This window comes from Jaculus jaculus, chromosome 16 (genome assembly GCF_020740685.1).
Source record: "Jaculus jaculus isolate mJacJac1 chromosome 16, mJacJac1.mat.Y.cur, whole genome shotgun sequence".
Classification (NCBI taxonomy): Eukaryota; Metazoa; Chordata; class Mammalia; order Rodentia; family Dipodidae; genus Jaculus; species Jaculus jaculus.
This window is the reverse complement of record NC_059117.1, coordinates 30,943,313-30,964,615: the sequence shown is the minus strand read 5'-3', so window position 1 is coordinate 30,964,615 and position 21,303 is coordinate 30,943,313. Positions and strand designations below refer to the sequence as shown.

At 37.3% G+C, this 21,303-nt stretch overlaps 1 protein-coding gene across 4 annotated transcripts in view; it reads left to right on the top strand.

The window, feature by feature from the left end:
* The window catches only part of Snx13 (sorting nexin 13), a 140,811-nt gene that overhangs the window by 21,452 nt on the left and 98,056 nt on the right, over positions 1–21,303 (top strand). For 3 of the 4 annotated variants that reach the window (XM_004652838.3, XM_045135750.1, XM_004652837.3), the window contains exons 2-3: positions 15,844–15,956; positions 19,035–19,137. In XM_004652838.3, coding sequence (XP_004652895.1) covers positions 15,844–15,956; positions 19,035–19,137 — 216 coding nt within the window. Of the gene's footprint in view, positions 1–10,774; positions 10,917–15,843; positions 15,957–19,034; positions 19,138–21,303 lie in introns of all 4 variants that reach the window. The other variant, XM_045135751.1, reaches the window with a different exon arrangement.

Sequence of the window (21,303 nt, the reverse complement as noted above, 5' to 3'; positions counted from 1 at the left end):
CTCTATTTTGAAATTATTTTTGTCTATTTATTTTTAATTATGGTTAGATTCTCTGCTTTCTTGGGATATAGTTTGACTCTTAGAAGACTAAGCTCTTATAACCAATTATTTGTACTTTTTATAGGAATTGCCTTCATTGCATTTTTTTGATGCTTTTGCTTATTTTTACTTAAATCCATCATAAGAAACTATTATGGTAAACCTCTCAGTTGCTTTCCTGAAAAAGTACTGGTGAGGTAAGTAGCTGGCCTTGCAACTTGGCCTAGAAATATGTCTTCTAATACGTGACATAAATTTTTTACTATTTTTTTCTTTTTAAAAAATATTTATTAACAAGATGTTTCGTATGGATACATCCTGTGTTAGTACCCTCTTTTCCCTTGTCCCTGCCCCCCATTCTGTTGGGAACTGAGGAGCCTCAGAGAGGTTGAAAATATTCCTCATGGGGTTGTAGTTTATGCATTGTGGGAGCAGGAGTCAGTTATTTTGGGCGGGGGAATGCCTCTGGTTTAAATTTTAATTTATGATAAGGCTTCTCCCAATATACTTTCTTTTTTCAAAAAAGTTTTTATTAACAACTTCCATGATTATAAAAAATATCCCATGGTAATGCCCTCCCCCCCACTTTCCCCTTTGAAACTCCATCCTCCATCATATCACCTCCCCCTCTCAATCAGTCTCTTTTATTTGGATGTCATGATTTTTTTCTTCCTATTATGATGGTCTTGTGTAGGTAGTGTCAGGCACTGTGAGGTCATGGATATCCAGGCCATTTTGTGTCTGGGAGGAGCACATTGTAAGGAGTCCTCCCCTTCCTTTGGCTCTTAAATTCTTTCCAATACCTCTTCTGCAATAGACTCTGAGCCTTGGAAGGTGTGATAGAGATATTGCAGTACTGAGCACTCCTGTCACTTCTTTCCAGCACCATGATTCCTCCTGAGTCATCCCAAGGCCCCTGCCGTCTGCAAAAAGAAGATTCTCTACTAAAAGTGAGAGTAGCATTAATATGAGGGTATGAACATTAAGAGAAGTGCTTACTGGGCAGTTGGATAAGCATTGTATATACATTTAGCCAGACAGCAGCTGACATTACACCCCAGGACTCATTACTACTCCTGTTTTAAGTTTTCAGTATCAGGGATGTATTTCCCTCCCACAGAGTTGGCCTCCAGTCCAATTAGAGGGCAGTTGGTTTCCCCTATAACAAACATGCCACTATTTCCCCCTTTGGCTCATTTGGCCTAGCTGGCCAAATATAAGGCTTGGAGTGTCCACTGTTGAGTATCTTCACTGGTGATTTCTCTTTCTCCTGTTGAACTGCATGCAGAATGTTTTTTTCTAGCTTTCTATCAGCTGGTCTTCATGGAGGAGGTTATCAGCTCAGTTCCAGCAGGATTTCTCAGTGGCCTTGCAGCCCAAGTATGTGGAGTCTTCAGCAATAGGGTCTTACCATCGATTCCTGGTGGGAAACCAAGGGCCTTGGCAATGGTCTATAATGTTTTGGGGGCATCAGGGACCTCCCTGGCCAACAACTCACTGGAAGGTATCCCATCCCTGGCACTGAACATTTTCTAGCAACAATCTATGGCTCGTGAGTGTTCCATTGTCCAAACAAGTAGGTTTCCATATGCTTTATTTATATCTTCTTAGATTTTGATTAGCCCTCCCTCCATCTTTCCTTTACTCAATCTCTTCCCATGACCTTACTTTTGGGCCTTTTCACCCCTATTAATCTATTCCACTTACATATATACAATACCATCCTATTAAGTACCCCCCTCCCTTCCTTTCTCTTCCCTTTATATCTCTTTTCTAGCTTACTGGCCTTTGCTACTGAGTTTTCTTCCTACTCATACAGAAGTCCAATCATCTGTAGCTAGGATCCACATATGACAGAGAACATGTGACGCTTAACTTTCTGGGTTACCTCACTTAGTATAATCCTTTCCAGAGCCATCCATTTTTCTGCAAATTTCATAACTTCATTCTTCTTTACCGCTGAGTAGAACTATTGTATAAATGTGTCATATCTTCATTATCCACTTATCAGTTGAGGGACATCTAGGCTGGTTTCATTTTCCAGCTATTGTAAATTGAACAGCAATAAACCTGGTTGAGCAAGTATCTCTGAAGTAATGAGATGAGTCCTTAGGAGATATGCCTAGGAGTGCTATAGCTGAGTCATATGGTAGATCTATTTTTAGCTGTCTCAGGACACTGATTTCCACAATGGGTGGACCAGATTGCATTACCACCAACAGTGGAGAAGGGTTCTTTTCCCCGCATTCTCACCAGCATTTATGGTCGTTTGTTTTCATGATGGTGGCCAATCTGACAGGAGTGAGATGGAATCTCAATGTAGTCTTAATCTGCATTTCCATGTTGACTAGAGATGTAGAACATTTTTTTTTAGATGCTTATATGCCATCCATATTTTTTCTTTTGAGAAGTCTCTATTTAGTTCCATAGCCCATTTTTAATTGGCTAGTGCGATTTCTTATTATTTAGTTTTTTGAGTTCTTTGTATATCCTAGATATTAGCCCTCTATTAGATGTATACCTGCAAAGATTTTTTTTTCCCTTTTTGTAGGTTGCCTGTTGGCTTTATCCATGGTGTCCTTTGCAGTGCAAAATCTTTGTAATTTCATGAGGTCTCAGTGGTTAATCTGTGGTTTTATTGCCTGAGCAGTTGGGGTTGTATTCAGAAAGTCTTTGCCAAGACCAATATGTTGAAGGGTTTCCCCTACTTGTTTCCTTTAGCAGTTTCAGAGTTTCAGGTCTGATGTTAAGGTCTTGAATCCATTTGGACTTAATTCTTGTGCATGGAGCAAGAGAAGAATCTATTTTCATCCTTCTACAGATACATATCCAGTTTTCCCAGCCCCATTTGCTGAACAGGCTGTCTTTTCTCCAATGAGTATTTTTGGCATTTTAATCGAATATCAGGTGGCTATAGCTACCCAGACTTAATCTGGTTCCTCTATTCTGTTCCATTGATCTACATGTCTGCTTTTGTGCCACTACCCTGCTGTTTTTGTTACTATGGCTCTGTAGTATAAGTTAAAACCACCAGCCTTATTTTTGTTGCTCAGTATTGTTTTAGATATTTGAGATTTTTGTGATTCCAAATGAATTTTTGGATTGTTTTTTGATGGAGATTGCATTAAATGTGTAGATTGCTTTTGGTAAGATTGCCATTTTCACAATATTGATTCTTCCGATCCAGGAACAAGCGATGTTTTTCCATTTCCTATTATCTTCTGCAATTTCTCACTTGAGTGTTTAAAAAGTTTTCTTTGTAGAGATCCTTCACTTCCTTGGTTAGGTTTATTCCAAGGTACTTTATTTATTTATTTATTCATTTATTTATTTAGCAATTGTTAATGAGGGTGATTCTCTGATTTCATCCTCTGTGTGGTTGTTGTTAGCATATAGGAAGACTACTGATTTCTGTGTATTTATTTTGTATCCTGCTACATGGCTATAGGTGTTTATCAGCTCTAACAGTTCTGCTGGTAGAATCTTAGGGTCCTTTATGTACAGAACCAATATACTTTTTAAAACCTCTTCAGTGTCTTCTTCATGAAATGTCATTTAAAACCTCTTCATTGTTTTCCTCCTGGAATATTGTTTATTGCTTCAGCAACTACTCTCTCTCTGTCAGGAACTGTGTATTTTACCTGCTCTTACATTGTCTATCAAAAATACTTTGTCTGATTCACCTTCCATCCCCTTTGCAATGTGTCATTTTTCCTAATGCCTTTTAATAGCTGATTAATGTCTGTTATTTTACTTACTGCAAATATATGTATTTTCTCCTACGCATAAATGATTTCTAGTGTTTAGTGAATGAATAAATGGAGCTGCCAGTCTAAAAGAGGTAGGCATACATAAATAACTGCCATAGAATTTTATATAACACAAGAGAGGCAGAGAATGTTAAGGAGTTGGCATTTTCTCTGGTGGGGTGCTTATAAGGAAAGATTTGCTTCTTGGGAGAGAGAAGATCCTGGTTCTTGAAGGGTACTTTATAGAGTGTGAAAGTAATCTATCTTAGAAACAGAAACAAGAGAACTGGATTTGTGTATGGAAAAAAAAAGTCAGGCATTTCAGAATCTTTATCAAACATTATTTTGACAACAAAGAGAATGCAGGAGAGATGGGACTTCGAGTCAGGCAGCTTTGCCTCAGGCTTTGGTAGCAACAAGAGGAGAGCCCCAAAAGATACTTAGGACATAAAATGAGGCTTTGCTAACTAGGAGAATCCAAGACAACTCTTAACATATTTTTCAACTGTTGCATAGAAACTGATACCTCATTAAAAAAATAATTGTGTGCATGCGCATGTGCCAGAGCCTCTTGCCACTGTAAACAAACTCCAGAAGCATGTGCTACTTTGTGCATATGGCCTTATGTAGGTGTTGGGGAATTGAGCCCAGGCCAACAGGCTTTGCAAGCAAGCACCTTTAACTGCTCTGCCAACTCTTCAGTCCATTGCTTCCTTTATAGTAAAGTATAGGAGATATTTGATGAATGCAATGAATTTAATTTTGGACATGGTGGTTTATGGTACCCATGAGAAATTCAGACGGAAATACTTAAAATGTAGGTGAATATAAGATTTTGATATTCAACAGGTAGATCTGAGCCAATGGCACATTATATAGTTGAACTATGAGAAGGTGAAAACAACCTTGAGAATTAGAAATTGTAGGTTTCTTTTGTGTAAGCATAGTTACAAATAAACATGCAAAATAGTATTAATTTCTTTTGGTTTTTTTATTCGTTCTTATTTTAACAAATTTAGAAAATTTCTGGTTGTAGCCTTATTTGTGATTTCCTTTTTTTCTTCCTTCACTACACGTTTATTCTCAACATCAATTGAGATTGTTAAATCAGACATGTGAACGCAAATACCTTTGTGAAATGGTCATATGTGTTTTTGCCATAAATTCCACTAAGAAATAGTAGAATAAAATATATTTTTATCAGTTTGTTTTATCATCTTCATTGTCTATTCTTTAGTTGATGGAAATCTAGAGTCTTTCCATTTCCTAATTATCATGACTAGAACAGAAATAAATATGGGTGAGTACATATGTCCGTAGTGAAGTCCTTAGGGCACATGCCCAGGAGGAGTATAGCCGGCTTACACGGTAGGTAGTTCTACTTTTAGCTTTTTGAGAAACTTCCCCACTTATTGTTTCCATAATAGCTACACCAACGTGTACGCCCATCAATAGTGAATAAATGGTCTCTCTTTTCCCATACCCTCACTAATATTTGTTGTCATTTGCTTTCTTAATAACAGCCATTCTAATGAAGTGATAGAATCTCACAGTAGTTTTAATTTGTTAAAGATGCTGAATACTTTAAAAAATATTCATTAGCTATTTATATTTCTTCTTTTGAGGAACAGTCTGTTCAGTTCCATAGTCTAGTTTTGATTGAGTTGCTTGATTACTTATTATTTAGTTTTTTTAGTTCTTTGTATATTCTAGATATTTATTAGTCATCTATCAGATATACAGCTGGCATTTTTTCCCCCTATTCCATAGCTTTCCTCTTCCATTGTCATTTCTCAGCACTATGGTGAGTTTTAAGTCACCCCAGTGGTCACTATAGTGTAAAAAGAAGCTTCTCTAACCAAAAGTGAGAGTTGCATTAATATATGGGCATAAACATAAATGTGCAGGGGGAAGTTTGGTGGCCATAATATATCCATTTAGACAACATTAATTGTTACTCCTGGAGGGCTTATGACCTCTGTGGCCATAGGCTTTTGACTAGGTTTTCAGAACCAGGCATATATTCATTCCCATGGAGCCTGCTTCCAGTCCAATTAGATAGCAGTTGTTTTCCCCCATAATAGACATGCCATTATTATGCCTGTTGGCACATTTGGCCTGGCTGGCCAGACATAAAGGTTGTGGGAGCCACTGCTGGTTAACAAAGTTGATGACTTCTGTCTCCCCAAAGGCTACATGCTGCATAACATTTCCCGGTATTCTGATAACCAGCCTACAGAGAGAAGGCTGCCAGCTTAGCTCCAGCTTGATTTTTCAGTGACTTGCAGCCCAAGCATGTGGAGTTTTTAGCAATAGAGTCTTAATATCTAATTCTGATAGGCAGCTAAGAGCTTTGGCAATGGCCTGTAAAGTTTTGGAGGCATCAGAAGCCTCTGTGGCCAAAATCGCACTAGAAGGTATTCCAACCCCTGGCACTAAAATATTTCTAATAACAAATTATGGCTTCTGAGAGCACAATTATCCACTCCATAGGATACTTATGTCCAAACTCACTCAATCTTTCTCTCTCTTAACATGTATATTGTTAGGTAGCAAAGAAGTAGATTTTCATATGGCTTTTTAAAATAACATCTTAAATTTTGATTAACCCTTTTCTCTCCCATCCTCCCTTTCATCCCTTCCCTGACTCCACTTAGACCACTCCACACCCAGTATTTTGCTCTTCTACTTACATATCTACCATAAGCCCTCCTCTCTCCTTTCTCCCCCATAGTCCCATTCTAACTACCTGGCCTCTACTACTGAATTTTATTCCGAATCACATATAAATCTAAACATTTGAAGCTAGGAGCCACATGTAAGACTGAATTTACAACATTTGATTTTCTGAGCCTGGGTTACCTCACTTGGTAACATCCTTTCCAGATCTATGCATTTCCCTGCAAATTTCATTTTTCTTTTCTTTTTCTTTATTTATTTGACAGAGAGAGAGAAAGAGAGAATGGGCATGCCAGGGCTTCCAGCCACTGCAGACGAACTCCAGACACGTGTGCCCCCTTGTGCATCTGGCTAATGTGGGTTGTTGGGAATCGAACCTGGGTTCTTTGGCTTTGCAGGCAACTGCCTTAACCTCTAAGCCATCTCTCCAGCCCCATTTTTCTTTATAACTGAGTAAATCTCCATTGTATAAATATACCACGTCTTCATTATCCATTCATCAGTTGAAGGGCATCTAGACTGGTTCCATTTTCTAGCTATTGTGAATAAGAACAACAGTAACATGGATGGGCAAGTATCTCTATAGTAATAAGTGTAAGTAAGAAGGACTCTTAGAGCATATGGCAAAGGAGTGGTGTAGCTAGATCATATGGTAAATCTGTTTCTAACTGTCTCAAGAACCTCCAGAATGATTTCTACAATGTTTGTACACGTTTACATTCTCACCAACAGTATAGAAGGGTTCCTCTTTGCCCACATTCTCACCGGAATTTATTGTCATTTGTTTTCTTGATGATAGCTGTTTTGGCAAGAGTGAGATGGAGTCTCAAAGTAGTTTTAATTTGCATTTCCCTGATGGCTAAGGATCTATAACATGTTTTTAGATATTTATAGGCCTTCTGTTTTTCTTCTTTTGAGAACTCTATTCAGTTCCTTAACCCACTTTTTTTAGTTGGGTTGTTTGATTTCTTCTTATTTCGATTTTTGAGTTCTTTGTATATCCCGGATATTAATCTTCTGTTATATGTATACCTGGCAAAACTCCCCCCCCCCATTCTGTAGGCTGCCTCTTTGCTCTATTCTATTTCTGGTGTACAGAAATTTTAATTTCATGAGGTCCCAGGGGTCGATTACTGGTTTTACTTCCTGAGCATTTGGAGTTATATTTAGAGTCATTGCCTATGCCTGTATGTTGAAGTGTTTCTCCTACTTTTTCCTCCAGTCTTTGAATTATTTTTATTTTCAAGATCCGTCCCATTGCTAAACAAGTTTCAAATTGGTTTTTATCTGTCAAAAGAAAATGTTTATATATTTTTATTTATTTATTTTAGAAAGAGAGAGAGAGAGAGAGAGAGAGAGAGAGAGAGAGAGGGGGGTTGAGAAAGAGCAAGCATGAGTATGGGCATGCCAGGTCCTTCTAACTACAAATGAACTCCAGATGCATGTGCTACTTTGTGAGTCTGGCTTTATGTGGGTACTGGGGAATTAAACCTGGGCCATCAGGCATTGCAAGCAAGCTCCTTTAACTGTTGAGCCATCCATCTTTCTGGCATGAAAAAAAAAATACTTGGAATATTTGCTCAGAGCCTGTTAGGATTGTTTTTCCTGTACAATGCTAATAGCATTTTAAATATTCATATGTACTTCCAGCATCAGAGAAAGTATCTAGTAAATACAACCTTTTGATTTTTTAATACTTGCTTCTAGTATTAGTTCTAGCAATAGTTGCTTCTAGTCCTTAATTCTGTGATTTCTGTCAGGCTGTGGAGCAGGGAAGAAATAATGCAATCCACCTTGGGTTTTATTTTGAGTAGTATACACTATGATTGTATGTACTGTTATTTCAAGTGTGCATAATTATTTTATAACTGATAGATCCACTCAAAAAACACTGAGTTCATAGTAGCTTATTATCTTTTCTTTATCACTGGATGCTGGGGTTCTATTAGCATGTGGGAGATCATGACCACCTCTTACCACTGCTTTGGTAGTTGCCTATGTATATGTACAGAATTTAGTTTTGGAAATGGTTTTGGAAATGTTTGTAGTTGAACCATGAGGAAGTTGGTTTTATTACCAAAAAACACCCCACTACATAGGGATAGTGATGATGATGGTGACATGTGTGTTTATGTATGTGTGTTTATTAACTAAATATTGTGGTCACCTCTTACCCCCATTTAAATAGGAAGGAGAAACTCCACAGGTATTTATTGGTAATCATGTTTGCCAGCTAGTTAGCTTTGAGACAGGGTTAGTTGATTGAAGTGTCTATTTTTTTTTTTTTTTTTGTTCCCTTGAGCAAAGGAAGGACCAAGCTCTTGAGTGGATTTTGTTTTTGTGTGGGGTGTTGGCATGGTCTCTGCTGGTAGGACTGTGTAATGCTGTCTAAATCCATAAGGTAAGGTTAAGAGGGACATTTGGGATTAGGGTTGCTTTTCACATTCTTTTTGAAGTCCTTTTCTTTCCTCCTTTCCTTTATCCCTTCTCTTCCCATTCCCTGTTCTGTGTATCTTCTTCAGTTAGTATGGTAATTGGAATCCGATGTCACTCATAAACTCATGTGTTCTGAGTGCCCAAACTGGGGGAGTGTTGTGTGTGTGTGTGGGCGGGGGCAACCTTGAGTTTTATTATCTCCCAGTTTGCCTGTGTGAGTTTGGCTCACTCTCCTGCTACTGTTTCCACCTGCTTTGGCAGAGGAGATGTTCAGCTTCTGCCCCTGCCATGTTGTTCCCTCCATCGTGAAGCTTCTCTTCAAGACTTTAATCCAAAATTAAAAACACATCAAAAACTTTCTTCCAGTCAGCTGCTTTTGGTCAAGGGCTTTGTCCCAGCAACAAGAAAGCAACTACATACAAGGGGTAGAGAGATGGCTGAGCAGTTAAGGCACTTGCCTGCAGAGCCTAAGGACCAGGTTTGATTTCCCAGGATCCACATAAGCCAGATGCAAAAAGTAACACATGGTCTGGAGTTTTGTTTGCAGTGGCTATTGGCCTTGGGCCACCCTTCTTTCTGCTTCTTCCCCTCTATTTCTCTCCCTCCCTCCCTCTCCTCCCTCTCTCCTTCAAATAAACAAATAATAAATAAAATAAAATAGAAAGTACAATAGTTAGTGGATTAATATTGAGTAAGTGCTTGCTATGTGCCAGGCATTGATTAAATTATGATGTGTTCTTGAATGAGACTGGGTCCCATATCATGGAATTTAAATTACCTAGAGAATATCTTGTTATTTACTATAGATAGAGGAAGGTGGTTAGAAACCAGGCTATTCTAGTAATAAGGCCATTCTTAGAGCTGTTTTGGTTATTGAACTGTGTATACTTTCTCTGACTCAAGTTTGCATTGAATTCATATGAACTTTATCATATCTGTTTGGCTGTCTTCTAGGTGTAATATATTAAAATATACTAGATTATTATAACTCTGAGTAGTTTACCACCTACAGTGAGACATAGATCCAAACCCAGGTTACTATAGCTATGGGAGTTCTGACAGATCTCTTCTTCCAGTGATTTAAAACAGCTGTTTTTACTTGGCCCTTCTGCCTAAATGAACCAGAAGATTCTAGGACTGCCTGTATAATTGAATTAGCTGTACCTTTATGAGCACAGTATTGTAATCTGTAATGGTTAAATCTGATGTGAGAGATGATTTTTTCTGAGAATTCTGGATTTAAAAGTTTAATAATTTTGTATAAACAATACAGACCGTTACCAGCAAAGTCAGATCTGTAATTTCTGAATCATTTGTAGTACTACAAGCTTTCCTATAATTGCATGTGCCAAGCATCCAACGTAAGTATTGTTATGCTTTGATAGGCACAAAATATCACAAGGTAAATTATCTCTGCATGTATTATTGTCATTTCTTGATTCTTCTAAGACCTTTGAAATAATTATTGTTGTCTTTGTCACTGAGCTTAAGGCCAAAACGTGAAATGTACATAGGTTTCTGTCTTGGCATAGTAATGAATTGACTAAAAATTGAAATTCTTTCCATTGTTTATTTAGGGTACAAATGGATAAACTTATTTTCTAATAAAAAGTATATGCTTTATTTTCAAAACAGAGACTTATTGTGGTGTTTTCTGATAGTTCCTTGGGAGACATTTTTAGCTGATTTAATTGAAAGAAAGCACTTATGATGTTAGCATTTTTTAATCCTACTTTGACTTTTAACCTCAGGCTGGCAAATTGAAGTTTAAGAGCCAGGATTTGCCTTTCATCAGATTTCATTTTTATTAGCTGTATGACTTTTGACAACTTTTAAAGTTTCTGTACCTTGTTTTTTTGTTGTTAAACTAGGTACAATAGAACTGATTAAGTTAAAATTGACCAGTGGACCATGGACTCATTGTTCCTCCTAATACCCACATAACCTGTTGAGGAAATGAAGGCATGCCACGATTGCACAGCGAAGCAATAGTAAAGATGAAGCTGAACTTAGGTAGTACAACTCTAGAGTCTTTCTATGCTTTCTCTGAGGAGTGAATGAAATGGTTATATAGAATGCTTATTAATTTTGGTTTTCAAAACTTTTCTGATTTTGGTGGTGTGAACAAGGTTTTATTGACTGGAAGACTAATTTAGGAAGAATTATAACTATAAAGTTGTCCTTGGTTCTAGACAGTTCTGGCAGCTTGCTAGACATTAAAGAATCAGAGACCCTACCCTAGGCATGTTGGATCAAAATTTGAATTTGAATTTTAGAATTTGCATTTAAAGATAGATAAAGTTTGAAAAGTAGTATAGTAGATAACCATATGTGTTTCTTCCAACTGATGGTTCTTGTGAATGATTCTTGAACAAACCAACATGATATTTCATTGTTGATATGTACATTTAGTAAAGAAAATGATAATAAAGAATTATTATTACTATTATTATTATTTGATTTTCGAGGTACAGTCTTGCTTTACCCCAGGCTGACCTGGAATTCACTATGTAGTCTCAGTGTGTCCTTGAACTCACAGCCATCCTCCTACCTTTGCCTCTTGAGAGCTGGGATTAAAGGCATGTGCCAGTATGCCCAGCTTTCAAGGATTGTTTTAATGTAAACCAACTGTGTAGATTTATTTCTGTTTCTTAGCATCCATTTTAGGTCAGATCTGTAAGTAAAAAAGATGTCAGACTGCCAGCCTGATGCAGCAGAACTGGAATTCAGCATCTGGTCTAGTCTCATTCAGTCAATTCTTTTGTACCCTACTCAGGCGTGCAGCTCCCTTCCTGAGTCTAGACCAATCAACTCCCTCCCTCTGCCGCCTCAGGTGTGCTAACCTCTTCCTGAGCCAGGCTACTGAGCCTAGATAGTAAGATTTATGGGAGGGGGGGGGAGGAGGCGGGGGGAGGGGGAGGCGGAGGGGGCAACTTCCTCTATTTATTTTCCTCTTCTTGGCTACCCATATTTCCATGCCTGAGTCTTGGGGGTTCCAGCACCAGTAAGACCATGACTTTCTCACTCTGGCAAGGAAAGGATAATTTTTTAAGCTCTAGCCTTTTTTTTTTTTTTTTTGAAAGTCCTAGGCTGGCCTTGAACTTGCAGTGATCCTCCTACCTCTGCTTCAAGAGTGCTAGAATTAAAGGTGTGTACCACCACACCCTGAAAGCTGTAGCCTTTAATCCCCTCTGAATAAATCCCCTTCTGGTATCTTTCCAGGACCATCTGGATGCAATCCAGCCCTTTCCCTTGGTTCTTAGACTCTCCTTTACACCCTTGACTCCCCCAAATAAATGCAATAAATTATAATCTGTCCTTCTCAGTCTGTTTTAATTCTTTGTAGTTTAAAAAAAAAAAAAAAAAACAACGGGAAAACACCAGGGTTTGGAGTTTAAGGACTTTCCTTGAACCCCCAAAGAGAGTAATATCAAAGTAAATGGAAACTTGAATTGCTTGATTAGAGTTGTTTAATTTATTAGTCTTTGAAATTTAAAATTTTTTCTTGAGGCTACAGGTATAGCTCTGAGAGAGCACTTGCTTAGCATGTGTGAGGGCTGTGTTAAGAGGGGTAGATCCTTAGCATTGCAAAAATCAAACCATAAAAAAAATAAACAAAGCTAGGCCAAATGAGAGAAACAAAACCACAACAAACAAAAACAACAAATTTCTCATTTAATTAAGAAAACTATTGTTACACATTTTATTAATGTCCCAGTAATGTCTGATTAATTGTTAAATGGTACATTGTAGTTATTTACAAATTTTGTTTGAGTTGAGAATAGGGTTTTGGGAATGATTTTGCTGCTCTTTTTAGGTAAGAAATAAGATACATCTAATAATCTGAAAACTTGCCATGCATGGTGGTGCACATTTGCCTGTAATTCCAGTCATTGGAAGGCTGAGGCAGGAAGAGTGCTAAGAGCTTGAGGTATATAGTGAGAGTATCTTAAAATTATCCCCCTGCCTCTTCCCAAATGAGTCAGAAAATTTGAGATTTTAGACACATTGGAGCTCTTCTCGGGTAACTATGTATTTTGTTAATTAACTATATTAAGTAATTGATTACATCTTTGAAAATTTCTTTGTGAAAGATATACTTCAAGCATAAGACAAATAAAAGACTTATACGATTTATACAATAAGAATGAATACCTGGGGAGGAAATAGAAGCAGTGGAGAAGGTTTTGTGTTCTCTCATGCACATGTTCCTGTAGTCCCAGAGATAGCCACATTTCTCTCTCTCTCTCTCTCTCTCTCTCTCTCTCTCTCTTTCTTTGAAGGTTTTAAGGTTTACAGAGACTGTATAAGATTAAGAGAAGGAAAGAGATTATCAAGAGCTTCTGTTCATGAGAAGGCAGAAGTAAAGCCCACCTCGAGACCCAAATTAAGGTCATTTTTAAGTTTGGAATGGCAGCTAAGCTAACCAGTTTATTTCATTTTAAAAACCTCCAAATGTATTATTGAACAGTGAGCTGTTTAATTTTGAAACTGACTATCAAGCATAAATACAATTATGCACAGAAAGGTGATAATGCTAATCTTAGTTCAGATTTCACTGAAGAGTCAAGTTTAACAGCATCTGGACCAGGTTTGGCTTCTACATTATAGAGCATAAAGGCCTTATTGCAGTCAGGTTTGTAGTGCTGGCACAGTCACCAACCAAGAGTGGCTGTGGGAAAAAGGTTTATTTTGGCTTCAGGACTTGAGGGGAAGCTCCATGATGGCAGGGGAAAATGATGGCATGAGCAGAGAGGGTGGACATCACCACCTGGTCAACATCATGTGGACAACAGCAGCAGGAGAATATGCCAAACACTGGCAAGGGGAAGCTGGCTATAACACCAGTAAGCTGGTCTCCAACAATACACTGCCTCCAGGAGGTGTTAATTCCCACATCTCCATCAGCTGGGAACCCAGCATTCAGAACACCCAAGTTTATAGGGACATCTGAATCAAACTGCCACAGGCATCTCTCTGGAAGCTGATGGGTAAGGTTTTGGCAGGTTTTGGGCATAGCCTGTGTTTTCCTTTGTTGGGCACTACTGTGGATGGATGGAGGTGCTGTATATTCCACAGAAGCATCAATGACTGGGCTGGCTTGCATCATTCTAAATCACTGTGTTCTCCTTTCGGTTCTTGGGAGGAAGTCACAGGTGATCACTTCCGAAGGTGAAGGTGTTTGTCTTAGCTGATTCAGGGAGGAGATCATGAAGGCAGAACAGAAACTTAACTTTAGCAGGAATTCTGTGCTCCAACTAACAGTGGCCAGGATGAAGCAAAAGGGTAATACAAATACAAATGAACAACAGTTGTGCCAGCCCTAAAGGGGATACTTCCAGTGAGGAACACAGAAGATATAAATAAATGAAAAAGAATGCCATTTTGCCACAGAAAGAGTCAGTGCTACAAATTTTCCCTTAAGTAAATCACGTCCAGGATTTCTGTCAGTGTCCTCTCTAACCACTCAGCTACTTAGACAAGACCTCTACAGTCCCTATATCTTTCTCTGTGGAACTATCCCTATCCAGGGTAACTATTTAGTTCCTAATTTGGGGTTTTCTCCCTTCTAGATTGTAGGTTGAGGAAGATATGTGAACCTGTGCTTGTGATTCTCTCCTGCTAGACTGTGGCCTTAAGAAGGGTGTGTTTTGCTCCATGTGGTATCAGCACCTTGGATTGTGCTTTTAGCACACAGGACACAGTCAGTGACTGGTGAATGAATAAACAAAACTCCCCTTTCTTCCACAGGCCACAACACTTACTGTCTGTTCCATAGTTTTTGCCATTAATTTTGTTTAGCATCTTATAATGCTTTCTATTTTCTTTTAGTTCAGTGTCTAATTGTTTCATTCCTATAAGACTTACTTCTCTGTGCTCCTTGGTGGCAGGGGTGGGACAAATGCTTTCTTTGTATACCTCTCAGTGCACAGCAAATGTATGTAGGGATTTGATGAATGGAATACCTTTATTCATTATGACTTAAATTGCTAAAATCTAGTTTTCTTGCAACAAAAGGAATATTTTTGCTAGATAAAACAGGGCATTTCTCTATGACATCGCTTTTTCTAAAGGATGAAGATATTTTGGAAATACTTTCTTGAATATGATAAGTTTTGGGAATGGAAGTTGGAGCTTTTACAACTACACTTTCATGAGTTTCTGCATACTACTTGATTAAATTAAAAGTATAGTTTTTAGTGAGGGATTTCTTACATTCAAACTTTAATTTAAAGAGATATCTTCTTATGTTATATTGTTGAGACTTAGTTTTAAAATGAAATATTCATCCTAAACAAATATAACTTCATAGACTAGTTACCTACTCAACCTTTTATACATGATTTTGCAAATGTAAATATGTAGTTATTTTATAAATACCGTTTCTCATGCTAGCTTTTCATTCAGAAATTTCTATGACTAATTCTTACTGTACCTTTGTAGTACAACTAGATTGGTTTTTAAAAATTTTTTTTCTTCATTTTTATTTATTAATTTGAGAGCAACAAACAGAGAAAGAGGCAGAGAGAGAGAGAGGGAGGGAGGGAGGGGGAGAATATGGGCGTGCCAGGGCCTCCAGCCACTGTAAATGCATTCCAGATTACGTGTGCCCCATTTGTGCATCTGGCTAATGTGGGTTCTGGGGAATCTAGCCTCGAACTGGGGTCCTTAGGCTTCCACAGGCAAGCGCTTAACTGCTAAACCATCTCTCCAGCCCTAGATTGTTTTTTAATATTTGTTGATGAGCTGCAAATGATTTGTGTATTGTTTCTTGGAGATAAATTTCCAAGAGTGTATTAAATTTTCAAAAGTAAAAACTTTTGTAATGTGTAAAAGGATAAGTTTAAAAGTATGTAGATATTTTGTTTTTCTTGTAATTCATATGGAGAATTAATTATTTTGTTTTTATTTACTTTTTTCCCTTTTCTCTTTATTTCAGGCCAGTCTGTCCATATGGGGATGGGGAAGCCTTGGCATTGTCCTTTTTCTAGTAACCTTTGGACCATTTGTCATATTTTGTTTGGCATTTTATATCCTCTGCTTTGTGGGTGGGTAAGTATAGTTTACAATTATGTGCTATGTCTTGTTAAAAATAGTAACAAAGTACCTATGAGAACTGGGAGTATGATTTATTTGTGAATAATGCTGTTTTCACAAATAGTGTTTATCAAATTCTTTTAAATTATGAATTATTAAGTTTATTTAAGGAGAAATTATGAGTCTTATGATAAAAAAGGGTAGAATTAAGACCCACTGTGGGGCTGGAGAGACGGCTTAGCGGTTAAGGCACTTGCAAAGCCAAAGGACCTAGGTTCAGTTCCTCAGTACCCACATAAGCCAGATGTACAAGGTGACACATTCATCTGGAGTTCAGTTGTAGTAGCTGGGGGCCCTGGCTTGCCCATTCTCTCTCTCAACTAAATAAAAAAAAAAAAAAATCCACAAGTATCTTCTTCAGGTCCTTCGAGGTCCTCTGAAGTCTTTGGTGTTCAGTTGAGAACTCAAGTCATAATCCTCCACGTTTAAGAAGAACAAAATACTTCTTTGCATTTTACAGAAACACTTACTAAGATTAAACATAGTGATCTTTTATGATTCCTTTAATTACAAAAAAAAAAAAAAAATCCAGTGTGGAGGCCAGTTGAATGCCTCAAACCAGAGGAGAATTCTCCTTGCCCAGCTGGAAAGGGAGAGATGAGACTGGGAGATTCTCCACCAAGAAATCTTTGGGGTATCAGTCTTGTTGAAAAAGGAAATTCAGGTGTTCATTTGTGTCAGATATATAGGTGATCAACTTCAAAAATAAAATTTCAGTTGCTGAAGATACATTTTTTGTGATAATATCAAAAGTTAAGGGCTGGAAAGATGGTTCAGCGGTTAAGGCATATGCCTGCGAAGCCTAAGAACACTGGTTTGATTCTCCCAAGTCCCATATAAGCCAGATGCACATGGTGGTACATGTGTCTGGAGTTCTTTTGCAGTGGCTAGAGGCCCTGGCATGCCCATTCTCTCTCTCGTCTCTCTCTTTCTCTCCCTTTCTCTGTCTCAAATAAATAAGTAAAAAAAATTTTAAAGTCGGGCGTGGTGGCGCACGCCTTTAATCCCAGCACTCTGGAGGCGGAGGTAGGAGGATCGCCAAGAGTTCAAGGCTGCTCTGAAATTACAGAGTAAATTCCAGGTCAGCCTGAGCTAGAGTGAGACCCTACCTCAAAAAAAAAAAAAAAAAAAAATTTTAAAAAGTTAAGATTACTAAAATTTATTTTGGTGTTACTTCCTCCTTAAAGATGAAATTTTTTATCTATTATAATACTGTCAGTTAATTTGATATAACACATACAGTTTTGCATTATCGATGGTACTGTTTCGTTGCTTTGGCTTTGGATAATCAGTGTGTCTTGTTCTGGAGCATTATAAATGACAACTCTATACCACAATGTCATGAGGTTGGACATGCCTATGAGAACAATTCAGATAAATACCTAATTTTGAAGTTTTCTCTTCCTGGTTACTTGGTTTATAATATTTATGGTTTTTTTGTTCTTGTTTTGTTTTACTTCAGCAGCTAAAACTATTATGTAGGTTCTTTGTACTTTCAACTCTTCTTAAGCTTTCTAACTACTATGCCATGGGCAAAGGTTAATGTATAGCATTTTTTTAAGAATACAAGTTTAACTGAATACTAACCGCTTTATTGTGGTTGTAAATGTATAATAATCAGTGATAGTAAAGGACAGGGCCAATTCTACTCAGGAATGATATCGGGAACATGGGCGGGGCACAATGATCTGATAATCCTGAAGCCAGCCTCCTATTAAAAACAAGAAGTAGCAAGAGTCACTTTTGTGTGGTCTCCTATTAGTATCAGAGTATCTGAAAGTTGTGATTGTGATCATTGAAAGAGCAGTAGTGACAAAATGAAGGCTGGCCACATGTGATTTTTCATTACCTTCTTGCCATTATTAATTTGTAAACTTACTATGAGATTGTACTATGAAATCTTCATAAATGTTAACAAGTTTTAGCTTATTAGCAAATTTAAAATACAGGAAATAATGGTAACATTTAGTATATACTTATTTTGAAAAGCTTTTAAATCAATATTATGGCAACTTGTTCCTCTAATTATTTTATTTTATATTATATTTATTTATTTTATTTTTTATTTTATTTATTTTATTTTTTAATTTAATTTTACTTTATTTTATTTTATTTTATTTTATTTAACTTAACTGCTAAGCCCTCTCTCTATGCTAGACATTTGTATTTCTTTTCATGATTCCCGCCTCATTTTAAATAAGTTATGAATTGGATTGTTTTTTCTGTATAGTCTAGTTTGATTGCTCTGTGGTCATAGCTACATGTTACTTTTATATTAATACTTCACCTTAGTTGTAGAATTTTGTCACTTAACTATAGATCTTGGTCTTACTTGCTAGCTGACCTATTTATTTAATCAGGGCTGATTTTTCTAAAAATTGAAAACAGATTTTTTTTCTTTTTTTGGTTTTTCAAGATACAGTCTCACTGTAGCCCAGGCTAATCTGGAATTAGTCTTACGGTGGCCTCGAACTCGCAGTGATCCTTCTCCCTCTGTCTCCCAAGTGCTGAAGTTGTGCTCCACCATGCCTATCTGGAAACAGATTTTTTAAAAAATTATTTTATTAATTAGAAACTTTATTGTAAAGACAAATGGTGTGTTGTTCACATTCTGCTCATATTATCCTGTTAGTTCTCTTCCCTACCCTCGGGAGGGTTCTTAGTGGGGTTACTGGTATCACCATGGGGTTATAGGTTAAGTGCAGCAGTATGTCTATGGGGCGGGGCACAGTGCCTCTGGATACTCCTCCTTCCCATTCTTTGGCTCTCACTCTTTCTCCTCCCTCTTCTGCAGTGTTCCCTAAAATAGATTTTTTTAAAAATGAAATGTGTTTGAGTAAAACTTTGAAAAGCATTGTGTATTTCAAAAAATGTTTAACAAAAGCCACCAAATTCTTACTTTTCCAAGTTTTCGGACTGAATTTTAAGGAATGATAAACTATAAAATCTGAAAAGTATATTTAATAATAGATATATTAACTTACAGAAAAATATTTGTTTTCTGTGTACGATGACTTTTTTCTTTCCACCTAGGGGTTTAGTTGTTACTCTCCTGTTTGGGAAAACAAACTCAGAAAAGTACCTAGAACAGTGTGAACACTCGTTTCTTCCTCCAACATCAACTGGGGTTCCTAAGGTAAGTAGTGTGGTAGAATGTAAAAGCTTGAAGCACAGTTCTTTGAAGTAATAATTGGATCATCTAGATGACTTAGCAAGGCATTCTGTTCACCAGTGCTTATAAATTTATGAGGAATTGTTTGATCTAACTTAAAATATGTATTTTAAGCATCCATTTTGAAAACTTAAAAATGTTATTTATTGAGGGGGGGCAGAGAATAGGTGTGCCAGGGCATCTACTGCAAACAAACTCTAGACTTACACGCCACCTTATGCATCTAGCTTATGTACTGGTACTAGGGTATTTAACCTGGGTCCTTAGGCTTCACAGTAATTGTCTTAACTGCTAAGCCATATCTCCAGCCCATTCATCTTAAAAAGTTTTAATGTTAGGTGTCAAAAGTGGGAATACAGGGTTGGAGAGATGCCTTAGTGGTTAAGGCACTTGTCTGCAAAGCCAAAGGATTCAGGTTTGATTCCCTAGGACCCCACAAGCTAGATGTACAAAGGGGTGCACACATCTGGAATTCATTTACAGTGACTGGAGGTCCTGGTGTGCCCATATTCTTCTTCTCTCTCTTTCTGTCTTTTTCTTTCCCCCTGCCTATTTCTCTCTCTCTCAAATATATACAAACAAAATACATGTAAAAAAGTAGGAATACAAATTTGAAGGAAAGATAGATAAGGCCATAGCTTGATTTGTTTTCCTGTTGCTTTAACATGGACTGTCAAAGCACCAACCACATTATCATTTGTATGTATGTCAAATAGTCATTATATATATTTTTAATGCAAGAGAGAGCAAAAGAGAGAGATTGAGAATTGGCATGCCAGGGCTTCTAGTCACTGCAGTCGAACTCAAAACATGTATGCCACCTTGTGTGCATGTACAACCTTGTGTGCATGTGTCATCTTTTGTGTCTGGCTTACATGGATTTTGGGGAGTTTAACCTGCGTCCTTAGGCTATGCAGGCAAGCATTCTAGCTGCTAAACTGTCTCTCCAGCTCCATATTCTGTTGTTTTAGATTTTTAAAGTTTATTATTATTTTTTTTTTTGAAAGAGAGAGAAAAGCAGAGAGAGAGAGACAGAATGGGTGCATCAGGGCCTTTCTGCCACTGTGAGTGAACTTTAGACATGTGTGCCCCCTTGTGCACCTCTGCAACATTGCATGCTGGTGTTATTTTGCATCTGGCTATGTGGAACCTGGAGATTTGAACATGTGCTCTTAAGCTTTTCAGGCAAGCACCTTAACTGCTAAGCCATCTCCTGAGCACCCATATTCTTTTTTAAATAAATAAATTGAACTGGAATCAGAGGGATCTATATACTCTCTATACCTTTGGCTTAATTACCTTGAAAAACATAGCTTGAAATTAAGCTATATGGAAAGTGTATATAGTTTGAGTGATTTAGGTCTAATTTTTATGATTTTAAGTAGTGGTATTTTTCTGTTTTTAAACTACCACACTTTATAAAGGGACTATTTATTGGGCGCTGTGGATAGACAGATCTCAGAGTTGCAATGCCTTCCATTTTTTTGAAGTAGTATGGTTTCATCTTTATATGAAGAGAGACAAATGGCCTAGAGTTAATGCTAGTAGCTTAGTTCTACAGTCCTTATATGTTAAGATGAAAGATATGGGGGATAAGTAATATATGGAATTATTTTGCATACTAAGAGAATTTTACTCTGTTTTACATCAAAAATTAAATTTTATAATTTAATATTTAATTATTAATGCATATTGTTCAGATTAATGGCTTTTACTGTGGCATATCTGTATAAGCACATCTTATGTTTTGATCCTATCTACTTCCAACCTTTCCCTCTTACCTCTCTCTGTTCCTTTTCCTATTCCTAGGATTCTCTCTTCTACTTTCAGAGTGCCTTTTATTTTCTACATGTTAGAGAAACCACACAGTGTGTGACACTGGTCTTTCTGTGCTTGTCATATTTTACACAACATGGTGTGCTTATGCATCCATTTCCCTACAGATGGCATGATTTCATTCTTGATGGCAGAATGCTACTTTCTTTGGTGTTCATAGTATATAGTACTTTATCCATGCAAGTATTAGTGGATTGATTCTGGAGACTGACTCTTGTAAGTAGTGCTGCAGTAAGCATAGTTATACAGATGTCAGTCTTGTAGATGGATTTAAGTTCCTTCACATAATACCCA